This window comes from Otolemur garnettii, unplaced genomic scaffold (assembly GCF_000181295.1).
Source record: "Otolemur garnettii isolate 467f Iridium unplaced genomic scaffold, OtoGar3 scaffold00014, whole genome shotgun sequence".
Lineage (NCBI taxonomy): Eukaryota > Metazoa > Chordata > Mammalia > Primates > Galagidae > Otolemur > Otolemur garnettii.
The window spans coordinates 12,641,009-12,653,543 of record NW_003852409.1 but is presented as its reverse complement, the minus strand read 5'-3'; the positions used below and the strand labels follow the sequence as shown (position 1 = coordinate 12,653,543).

Genomic DNA, 12,535 nt, shown 5'->3' with positions numbered 1-12,535 from the left:
TCCACTCTCACCACACCGCCACTGCCGCTGTCACTGCTGCTGTTCCCACATCTACTCTTACTATACCACCTACACCACCACGGCCGCTGTTACTGGTACCATCATCACCACTGTCTCCACTGCTGCTGCTACTGTTACTGCTACCACCGCCAACACCACTATTACTACCATCATTACTGTCACTGTTACTACAGCCATTACTGCTACTATCTCTATTACTCTGTGTATAGTATACTCTTTGTTGTCTGCTTATTACTCTTGCTTACCCTATGGAATAGCTTTGTTGAAGCAGTTTTCCTTGAATAAACATAATTGCTCCCTGACTACACTGTGTGTGTAGTGTATACTATTTATCTATAAGTCACATGAGAAGAAACAGTGAGTTTTGCTCTACTTTGTATCTCTATACTGCCCAGTATGGGGCCTGTGAGTAGAAATTGCTTCATAGTTGCTTATTGAGTTGAACTGAAGAGCATAGGCTTAAGCTGTGTCTCCAAAGTGATTCTGAAGGCTAAGATCCTAAAATTCACATCAGTATATATTTTGTTTCTTTAGATAATTTCTGCTGCTGAAACACTGACTTTGCATCCATCGAGTAAAATTGCTAAAGAAAACCTAGATGTATTTTGTGAAGCTTGGGAATCCCAAATTAATGACATGTCAACACTTCTAAGAGAAATCAATGATACGTTTGAAGGAAGACGAGGTGAGAAACTGTCCATATATTGAAATATATTCTTGTTTTAATGTCACACCCTTAGTTTTTTAATGTCAAACCTCAGTTGCAAAATAAATTAGCTTGTTATCCCTAGCTGGGTTATTTTTATAGTAAAATATCTTTCATAGAAAAATTAAAAAAAATCTCTTTATTTTAGTATCTAAGCATAAAATTTGTTGTACAACAGGATAGTTATATTTATCTGAATTAATATTAGCATTCTAGCTTGACTGTTGAAATTAAGTCATTTTTTAATTTCTTCTAAATTGTTTTTTGGTTTTAGTACAAAAGCTCTTCTGTAACACAGTAATTTTCTGATTTAATTCTACTATAACTGATAATGAAATGAATGTAGTTATTTGATTTTTGAATTGCTTTCCTTCCACTTGGATGGAATCTCTTTCCTTGATGACTCCATAATCTTGGAATATTGCCTGTGGTGGGTAAGTTCATTAGTATTTCTACCACACGTAGAATAGCTTCATACGATGTGTAGGAAGGCATTACTTTTATTCTTTAATGTCAACTGGGAGTTTTGTTTATTTCCCATTGTATTATGTGTCCTGTTATTTTTGTTTATGTGTTTTTATATGTTGTTTCCTTTTGAATGGCTTCTTTTAGTGTCAAAGCATGTTTGCTTATTTTTTTAATAAAATGTTATTTAACATCAAATTATCATGTAATTATGTTGTATAATTATCATGTTATAACATCAAATTACATATTTATTTTTATTGGATGTGGACATTTAAACATTTCATATTTTAAAATCACCTATTTAGGATAAATGTTGATTTGCTTAAAAAGCGGGGAATGATAGACTTTGTAGTGGCAACATCCTTTGTGAAGTATAGTAAATGTTTATCTTGCTTCTCCATTTAAAGATTTCTGTGATAGTCTGAAGGAGATATCATTTTGATACTTTGATAAAGTATTTATAGTTATTATAGATTTTTATATGAGGCAATTTCATATAATAAAAGGTGAAGCAGCCAATTGATCCAGCCTTAAGGAAGAACGATCTCTTCGCCTTAGGAATTACTAGGCAATGCAGCAAAGTGGGTTGATCTGGTGAAAGGATACCTGGGTGGGTCAGCCAGAGCATCCGCAGGGCCGGGCCCTTTCTCTAACTGGTGTCAGGCAAGGTCTTCCCTGCTCTGGGCCTGAGTACTCTCAGCTCAGTAATGAAGGCCTCAGGCTGAGTGCTCTGCCAGTTCTAAAAATCTCTTTCTTGTGAGCCCTGCCTGAATTTGGTGAGCTTTTGAGCTCTGGGCTGAAGATACCCCCGAGTGTGTCTTCATCCTGCCTGCTTCTCTTTAAAGGTTAGAGGAATATTGTCTTAGGGGGCTTTTTTTATCGGTTGTCATCAGCCTGTGAAAGTAAGGAGATTGGGGGAGTACCAAAGAGTGGCCCTCTGTTTTTCTGGGATGTGATCGACTCCATGCACTTGGAAACATGTTCCACATCCACTCTGTGGAATGTGGCTCCGAGCGTGGCCAGGCTGCTTATTCTTTTCCAGAGCACCATTCAGCTTAGTAAGGGTTTCTCTCACACCGTTTTCCGTGCTGGCCAAGATTTGTTTGCATTCATGTAAGCATGGGGCGTGGCTGAGTCATCATGGTGTGTCCTCTTTCTATGTCCCTGGGTCAGCGGTTCACTGCTACCTCAAACTGGAAGGGTTCTGAGTCCTCTGACCAACGGCCTGAGTTGCCTTCCTCTTTGTGTCTGGGCTCTTGTGCCAGCATTTTAGTCTATCTTTTCTATTTCTGTAACGGTTTCTTTTTCCCCTCAGGAAAGTTAGCAGTCACTTAACAGTTATTCTCTGCCTTAATCCTGGCTGAGTTCTGAGTAGCAATTAGAGGTTGAGAAGCTTGAGTAGAGTCTTTTTCCCTATAAATGTAAGTAAATTTATTTCTTAAAGAAACAACCCAACTTCCATTTTCTTTCTTTTTTTTGGAGACAGAGTCTCACTCTGCCACCTTCAGTAGTTTATTATGGCATCACAGCTCACAGCAACCTCAAACTCTTGGGCTTAAGCGATACTCTTGCCTCAGCCTCCCATACGGTAGCTGGGACTACAGGTGCCCACCACAACACCTAGCTATTTTTTTGTTGCAGTTGTCATTGTCGTTTTAGCTGGCCCGGGCTGGTCTTGAACTCGCCAACCTTGGTGTATGTGGCTAGTGCCTTACTCACTGAGCTACAGGCTCTGAGCCCCCAACTCCTTCCCTCTTCTTGGGATCTGAGGGATAATCTCATGCTGAAGGACAGAATTGGGTGGAAATTGAAATCCGGGTTCTGAAGCCAGTTTGCCTAGATCCTGGTCCTGCCCCTGCCACTTCCTAACATAATCTCTCCGGGTTTCAAGTTTTACATTTACAAAACGAGGATAATAATGACATAACCACTTCAAATGGTGGACGTGAAGAGTAAGTAAGTTAATTCACAGTGAGTTTAATGTTACATCTATCAGCATCAGCATCGTGGTCATCATTACCTTACAGCAAAACTGAATAGTTTATGAGAAAACTTTATGACCAGTTTTTCCCAGTAAGCTCAGTCTCTCCTTTCTGGCATCCCTCCCTCTATGCTTTTCTCCACTCCAGAGAGGCTTTTGGACTAACCTGCCCAGTGCCACCCTAGTAGATGTCTTGACCTGTGGCCAGTACAAGAGAGCAGAGAGCCTACCCTTGCTTCCCTGTACAAATGAAGCTGCTCATCCCTTCTCCACGGGGAGCTGACACCCTCTGGAGGATTTCTCTCACATCTAATGCAACATTAATTCAGTGCTCCCTTTTTTCTGTCTCTGAGATTTGCCCTCCTCCGAGGATCCTCCTCTTCTTCCCCCCTTTCCTCCTCCTCCGCTAGCTTACTCACTGTGAGACACTGGGCATTTTAATTATTGAAGCCTCTTTTTTTCTTAGAAACAGGGTCTTGTTATATTGCTCCAGCTGGTCTCAAACTCCTGGCCTCAAGCAGTCCTCCGACTTTAGCCTTCTGAATTGCTAGAATTACAGATGTGAACCACCGCACTGCCATGCATGGCCTAAAGATGAAATTTTGTAAAGCAGCCATGCTCTGTCACTCAAGCAGTAAAACTCCACTCTAGCACTAAAGTACTCTAATGATAACGAACCAATTCTGTGAAAAATGCTCACTCCTGCCACTCTGAATTATGCTTCTTTCCCTTCCAGAGCCATTCCAGAAATGACAAGGAGATCCCAATCTTAGGCAGTTGAGAAGGTACAGAGTAGGGAACAAGGAATGACTGGAGGCTTGTTTTGTTTGGCTTGCCTTATTGTTTGGCTAACTAACAGAAGAGATATAATAATCTATTAGCAATGGAGTCCCAGGGACATTGCCTGGCCTTGAGAATTTCAGTTTCTTTATTTCAATGAACATAAATGAAATGATTTATTCAAATTATTTATGCAATAATTTATGCTTATGATATAGTAAGTAGCAAGAGATGTTTTGCTTTTGGTTTTACCATTATGTGACCTGTGACAAGTCCTTTAGCTTCTCTCCCTGAGGAGGTTCCCATCTTTAAAACAAGGGAGATAGGCCAGATCGCTAGAGGCAGTTACACAGCACAAGTGCTGCCTTTCCTCATTCTGGCTCCAGGACAGAAATTGCTGACTGATCTTGACATTGTTCTCACATTGAGTTTGCACGTGGTTGCTCTGTTGGTCCTTCTCAGCACAGCGCTCTGCCATCTGCTCTGGACAGACCAGAAAATCCTGCACTTGCTTTGGGACTACCTGGTCACTGAGGTCTTTTTCTTTATTTATTTTTAAGTGTGAAACAAAGTTTATTGAGGAAGAGAAAGATAGGCTTACAGAGCAAGAGTAGGATATAGGTTTACAGTTTACAGACCAGGATACTTTTGTTATAGACAATGAGAGGACCCTCAGTGTCCTGATAAGAAAGGCAGGTTTTTAACTTTAAAAGCTGGCTATCATGTAAATGATCTTTTCTTTCGGTTTAGGTAACCTATACTCAAAGTCTATGTTACTTTACCTTCATAAGGGCTGAACAGAGCTCCCTTTAGGTGAGAAATTCTGCTGCCTTTAATTGATAGGACCCCATTGTTTAACTGACAAAGTGCCTCTCTGTTCAGAAAGGCATGTTGAAGTGGCATTGGTTGCTTTTTTATACTGCCTTGCTTTCTCCTGACTTTTACCACGAAGCTCATGAGCATAGCTTTTCCCAAAAAGAAATCCAACTCCAGGTTAGCCAATGTTGAATAGGCTGAGTCCAGTGCCAGAATGTTGTCCTTGCTATTATCTGGTGTGTGTGGAGGGGTTGTGACAAACCTGCCCACCGCTTCCCATGAAAAAGGTGTGTTGCTCAGGTCCTGATTTCTCTTTGCCGCTATTATGAGTCATGTTATGACTATTCCTGGGCATAACAGTTTTACTGTATTCTAGCCAGTTTAATTCTGCACTGCAGAACTTGACTCCTGTGATTGGGAAAATTATCCGACATGCTAGCAGTTACCATTTAGCCAACCAAATGGCAAACATTGTACTAAGCAATGAGAGGGGGCCTTTTTAAATTCTAAGAGCTAGGTCACTGTCCACCTTAACTAAGACACTCAGACTTTGTACTAGGACCTCTTGGAAGTTTCAAGCATGTTAAAATCAGTACTTGTCTTCTTCCCTTCTGCTTTCATCTTATTTGACCTTCTCACCCAAACCTCTAGGGAGGCCATGGTCTTAGAGGAAACCAGATCTAAAAGACTCCATTTTCCTTGGTAATGAATAGGTGTCAGCATTTAGAAATTGAGATTCTTTTGGACAAATACACGTCAAAAAGAAACCTTCTCTCATAGCTTGCAGGCTCTGTCTCTCTCTTGTAAGGGCACTGAATTCTCTTTGTTTCATTTGAACCATTTTAGAGTGGTGATGAGGATGAACCTCCAACTAAGCCATGTAGGGCAGTTACCATCACGGATGGCATATTTTCATAAACCACTTTGTTGTTGTTGTTTTGAGACAGAGTCTCAACCTGTTGCCTTTGGTAGAGTGCTGTGGCATCACAGCTCACAGCAACCTCAAACTCTTGGGCTCAAGCAATTCTCTTGCCTCAGCCTCACAAGTAGGTGGGACTGCCGCAACGCCCAGCTATTTCATTGTTGTTGTTGTTGTTGCTGTTGTCATTGTTGTTTTAGCTGGCCCGGGCAGGGTTCAAACCCGCAGCCTCAGTGTATGTGGCTGGCGCTCTTACTCATTGAGCTACAGGTGCCGCCCCACTTTGTTTTTTTTTAATCGGGCCTCCTGCCAAGAATCTTAATTTGGTTTTCAGTTCTGTAACTACAGTTCTCTTAATTCTAGTAGCCTTGTTTCATAGCCCTGACTTATTTCATCACTCGGCAGATTGGCTGTTACAAAAATGGGGAGCATTGGAAGTATGGGCAGTACATGTCTGTGGGTCCAGATGGGCTTATTTGGGGTATGAGCCTAAAACAAGACAGTGATCTGTCCAGATAAGAAGTGATAGCCTAAACTGGGGTGATAGTCAAAATGAAGGTAAGGAGACTAATTTAAGAAGAATTTTAGAAGTATTATTGGTAGGGTTTGTCGGTCAGTTGAATATAGAAGTGAGGCAGAGGGAGGAATGACATTTGGGTTTGAATAAGAATACTTCAATTCTTCTGCAGAGTTTAGCTAATAATCTGCCTATCATCATCAGGGATTCATTATTTTAAGTGGGTCTGGGGACATGAATTTTTTCTGATTGAACATGCCAAGGGTTAGAGCCCCTCCTAACCAAAGGGAGCTAATTATAAGAACTGCTAATGGGGAATAATTTAGCACATTTTCGGTGAAATAATAAGGCTTTATTATTCTTGGAGAATAAGCTTTATTTTCTAAATATACAGAAAGGCTCTAAACATTGTAAATGAGAGCAGCACTGCTCAATTAGATTTTCATAAGAAATAATTTTAGTAGCCCCTCAGGATAAGAGGGACTTTTGAACTTAATTTTTCTGGAGTGTTGCCATAAGGGTCTCTCGGAAAAGCAATGTTGTGAAGAATAAGCACGCTTATTGAAATTGTGTTTTAAATAAAGGTGACCATCTGCTCACTCAGGCAAAATGGCGAGCTTCTTTATTTGTGATTGGTTTATATAGGGAATTTTGTACATGCGCACAATACAGCAATGACCTCATTGATCCATTTAAACATCATGTGATTACCTTGTGATTAGCTTCCCATATTCCACTCAACATACACCTTTTGACATAACCCTTTCAACATAACCCAATTTAACATAACTTAATGGAGAACATGTTGTTAGCCATTACTTTTTTGTTCTTATCTAATGATGCCTGAGGCTATGGAGGAACCAGGTAGATTGAATACCTGCCCTTGCTGGCCTCCTTTGGAGGCTGTTACTTAGGAGGCTGTTACTTCCGATCTTTAAACAAGGCATAAAGAAACTGCTTAGGCATACAGGAATTTGTGTGCAAACCTCTGCTTCCATGTAGGCCTTAAGTCAGGGGGTTTTTGCTGGAAACTTCTATAAGGAATTTTCAGGCTGGACTTTTCAAAAGCCTTTCATGAGCCCAAGTTTCATCTGTGCTATTAGATACCTGTATGCATTGGGTAAATTCCTCATCTTTTGAGGTCCCCAAGCACATTTGCATTCCCGGACCCATCAGCAAGCAACTTTCATTACTTACCACAGATCAGGAAAGGTTACTGATGGGTATCTGGCCAGTTTTCCAAAGGGCTTTTTTATTGGCCTTATAAGGTCAACCTTAATTCCTTAACGCAGTAAATGCTATTCCAGCCGAAGCCTTGATCATGTTAGGCTCACAACCAACCTGGCCACATGGGATTCTGCCCAATTTCTTACAAGTATGCCTGCACAAAGTCTTTTCACTGCTCTCTCTTGCAAACAGCTTTTTTGGCCAGAGGCATATAGGCATTTAGCCTATACTAGAGGCATACACTTAGGAGATAGCACAATTGTGTTGTTAATTAATTAAAGGATTTAGGGAGTTTTGGGGGTTCTTTTGCTTTTGTTTTTATTTTATTTTTTTGAGACAGTCTCACTCTGTTGCTCTAGGCTAGCGTGCTGTGGTGTCATAGCTCACAACAACCTCAAAGTTCTGGGTTCAAGCTATCCTCTTGCCTCAGCCTCCTGAGTAGCTGTGACTACCAGCCTATACTACCATGCCTGGCTAATTTGTTCTGTTTTTAGTAGAGATAGGGTCTCGTTCTTGCTCAGCTGGTTTCAAACTCCTAAGCTCAGGCAATCCACCTGCCTCAGCCTCTGGGTGTGCTAGAATTATAGACATGAGCCACTGAGCCCTGCCGGTATTTTTTTTTTTTAGAGACAGGGTCTTAACTTACATCCCAGGCTGGAGTGCAGTGGGGCAATCATAGCTCACTGCAACCTCAAACTCCTGGGCACAAACCATCTTCCTGTTGCAGCCTCCTGCATAGTTAGGACTATAGGTGCATGTCACCACACCCTGGAGGTGGATAGGCAGGGGTCTACATTGCAGCAGTCCTTGAGCTGTTGGAGGGATTTAAGGGACTCAATCCTATAGGGATTAGCAATATATAAAATTATTAAAGGATCAGATTGAAACTAAGGTACAGGCAGTAAGAATAGAGAAGAAGATGGGTTAGGTTAGAGACATTTAGAAAACATAAATGGCCAGGCATGGTGGCCATAATCCCTGCACTTTGGAAGTTGAGATGTGGCCATGGCTTGAGACGATAAGTTCAAGACCAGCCTGGGGAATATAGTGAAACCTGTGTCTACAAAACAATTAGGCAGCTACTAGGGCGACGGAGGCAGGAGAATCCCTTGAGCCTAGGAATTCAATGCTACAGTGAGCTATGATGATACCACTGTACTCTATTCTAGGCAACAGAGACCCTGTCTCAAAAAAAAAAAAAGATGGAAATAATATTTGTACAATTAACTAAAATAACTCAGATCTCTTGTTAGTATTATTTTGCTTTTTCTTGTATCATTGGCAACTTGGTTTTTGTTGGAACTGGGCAAGATAGGAACAGCCTTACTTGCATAGCATTTAGAGGAGACCTGTCAGAAAAATTGTCAATTTTACAATTATCCTCAAATTTGTATAAATTATTCTGAGTCCCATCCAAAGGATAGGAAGAGGGAGCAAAATAAAGTATGAAGAAGATGACCACAGGGATTGGAACCACCAACTGATAAATACTACTAGGTGGGTGGTAAGGGTAGGCAACCAGATTATATGAAAACTTTCTTTTCATTGCATTTATTTTTTTCCTACATTCTTGTTTCTTTGACTTTGTTGGATCCTCAACTCTGATGTGTAAGAGATAATGAAACAGGTGGTTACCTTCTCCCCTCACCACATCTTGGAAAGTGAATGTGAACATTTTAGGGTCAGGACATTATAGAGGAGCACAAGGTGAGATAATATAAGATTATTCATCTAAGCTAATTATACTTAAGTAATAATTGTGCCCTTTTTGATAGCATATCAAGACTACTTGTTAGGGATCTTATGGATAAGATTCAGACTTTGAATTAAGATAGATGGTGAATTTTGAGATTCCGAGTTACCCTAAGACCATCTTCTGTTAATCTTCTTGCAGCTAAATTAGGCACTTTTTATATCAGGGCTTAGAGACCAGGCATGAAAATAGTTTCTTCTTCTTTAAGTTTTTTTTTCTTCCCACAATTCTGAGATTGGAAAATCATTAATAAAATTCCCTTAGAATTCTGACATTACAAAGAAATAATTTTAATCATAAAGCTGTTCCTAAGTATTATTAGCTGACTCTTAGCAACAATCTATCTTGTACATGGGCGTTGTCCAGTAGCACTAGAATGCTAGCCATATGTATAATTTAAAATTTTCCAGTAGGCACAAGAAACATTAAAAAGTAATGTTAAACTTGTTTTAATAGTAGTGCTTATTTAACCCAATATATCCAAAATGTTATTTCAGTATTTTGAAATTATTTTTTATTTTTATTTATTAATTTATTTTTTACAGTTTTTGGCCAGGGCTGGGTTTGAACCTGCCACCTCTGGCATGTGGGGCCATTGCCCTGCTCCTTTGAGCCACAGTGCCGCCCACGTATTTTGAAATTATTAATGAGATATTTCATATCCCTTTTCCCCTTTTGTACTAACTTTTCAAAATCTGGCATGTTTTTTATACTTACAGCAAATCTCAGTTCAGACTGACTACATTTCAAGGGCTTGGCTCAGTAGTCACGTGTGGGTTCTTTAGTCAATAGCACAGTTCTAGATGAAGTTTTAAATATTTGTATAAGCCATTCTGAGTCTAACAGGTTTGCCCTTTTCATGTAATAGTCATTCTATAACAAAGCCATGATTTAGTGCTGTTACACTGTATTTACTTATATTAGGCTGGACCATATGAAATTGAAGTTTTTCTATTTCAGAATGGTTGAATATGAGCACTTTCATATGGATCAACTTAATATATTGTAGCCGAATACACTTGTTTTTCTTGAAGAAGCAATTTTACTTTAAGAAACAATTACTGTTCAAATCTTAGCTTGAATCTTTATCACAGAAATCCCAAGCCAGCTATAAAAATAATCTATCATCCATTGTGACCTGACTGTATGCATGACTTGGAAATCAGAGAGATGATAGAAGGGGCAGTAACACTCCTTCTTTTCTTCATTATTAAGCTTTGTGCTGTGTGTCAATTCTATCAGCCTATTTTTTGCTTTATTTCTTCTCCCTGTCTTGTATAAAGTTTGTCTTTATCTCTGACTGGGAGAACACATTGTGACATTAGTTGTATATGATTTGCCCGGGTACTTGCAGAAAAGGAAGAAACACCGATACTGGTCCTGATAAAAGGGGAATCACTAGATTCAGGCTGCTCTGTGAACAAAACTGATTATAAAGGGAAGACACCTGCATTTTGAGATTGGCCAGTCAACCCAATACCTCAGAGATGCAAGTCGTGGTGGTCTTCATGTTACCAACCAAATTACAAGTTTATTTATGAATCAGTGTTCTAACATTCTTGTTTAATAATATTTTAAAAGTTAAATGTGAATAATTGAAAAATAGGTTAATAGAATAAAAAATTTCAAGTTATTATCTGTTATTTATAGGAGAGAAGTATGGCTACCTTTCACTTCCGAAGCCAATGGTAAGTAGCAGAATTATGTACATTTCTGAAAGTAATTTGGAATTCAAATTATGCTCTTGTTGCCTATTGTTATCCGCCCCCCCAAAATGAAAAAGTGACATTACAGGAAAAGTTAGGATATTAATGTTGACTGTTGAAAGTTGTTATTCTGGGTAGTAATCTAGATGTGGCCCATGCTACGAATATTTGTGTTGTGTCTGGGGGTTTGAGAGAAGGGATAATAGATTTTGTGATTAAGAAGCCATAATCTGAGATCAGAAGTCATTTTGTTTTCCATATCTTAGATCTAATTTCCAAAGCCACATTGAAAGCATCTTCTGCAAACTGAGACTTTCATGTTTTCTACTTAGATGAATACATGCTGTATATATCATAGTATAAGGGAAAATTAGTTATAGAGATTAAATTCTAGAGTCCATAACATTAGGAATGCATAGAAAACTACATACAATAGCTAATTTTAGTATGTCATTTCATAAGAATAATTCAAGCATTGCAATAATCTTGTTTAGCAGAGAGGCCAGGGATATTTGGGGGACCTAGTAACTCGATTCCAAGAATATTGCTGAAGTTGTCCAGAAGCTCTTGAAATCCTTGTATAAAGAGATGAGCAACTGCCAACGCAGAGGCCACAGACCCGGGCATGACGCTGACCTGCTTTCCCTGGCTGCAGATTTGAAACTTGTAGCCCATTCAAAGCTGAACTCGCCTGCTAGTAGAGTATTTACAACTGTTTGTTTGTTTAAATTACTTAATATAGTTTAACTAACAACTGAATGTTCAAAACATTTATTATAAGTACTTTGTTTATGTGACTGCTATGGTATTTCCTCACAATTAAATGTATTGCCTTTTGAAATATCTTAATCTTTTTATTGTTACAGAAGAGTAACACAAACCTGAAATCATTAAAGCCAGACAAGCCTGACTCTGAGGTAAGACTTTTTCCTTTGTCTGTTGTCTGACATCTTTTTTTATTTTTTTAATCAACACCTGAGCCAGGTGACATTGTCTTACATCTAACCTTCCTCTTACATCAGTTGTGACTAAGTTGTGATTAAAATGTATGTTTTGTAGGAGCAAGCCAGGATAGCAAAGCTTGGACTTAAACTGGGTTTGCTCACTTCTGATGCCGACTGTGAAATTGAGAAGTGGGAGGATCAGGACAATGAGATTGTTCGATATGGACGGAACATGTCCAGTATGGCCTATTCTCTATATTTATTTACTAGGTAAATGTAGTTATATTTTGATTTTGTTAACCAGTATAATAATATCTGATAAAGAAAAAGTGCCATGTTAAATCATTGGTAGGTTAAATATATGGTAAGTATCAAATATATGGTAAAGAGACTAAAAGTACTTATTATGACAGTTTATTGAAGTGACTACAACAGGAAGACACATGTCTTTAATTAGGGGGTTTAGACATAGAAGGGATCCTCTTCTGGGTTTTTGCCCCATTCCTTTCATAATTCATGTAATTTTACATCCTACTTGTTATCATCCTGCATATCTCAGGATGAGTCTTATCAGCCAGTGTCAATACACATAAAAACATGTTTTTTTCTATCTTTACGCAAGTACTGAGTAGACATAGGTTAAAGAATAGAGCTATCTGAATGCAGTGGCTCATGCCTGTAATCCCTCCCTTTGAGA

At 39.1% G+C, this 12,535-nt stretch overlaps 1 protein-coding gene across 1 annotated transcript in view; it reads left to right on the top strand.

The window, feature by feature from the left end:
- Positions 1-12,535, top strand: part of CTNNAL1 (catenin alpha like 1) — a 70,373-nt gene that overhangs the window by 48,578 nt on the left and 9,260 nt on the right. The window contains exons 11-14 of the mRNA XM_023510507.1: positions 556-706; positions 10,839-10,876; positions 11,761-11,811; positions 11,954-12,108. Coding sequence (XP_023366275.1) covers positions 556-706; positions 10,839-10,876; positions 11,761-11,811; positions 11,954-12,108 — 395 coding nt within the window. The remainder of the gene's footprint in view (positions 1-555; positions 707-10,838; positions 10,877-11,760; positions 11,812-11,953; positions 12,109-12,535) is intronic.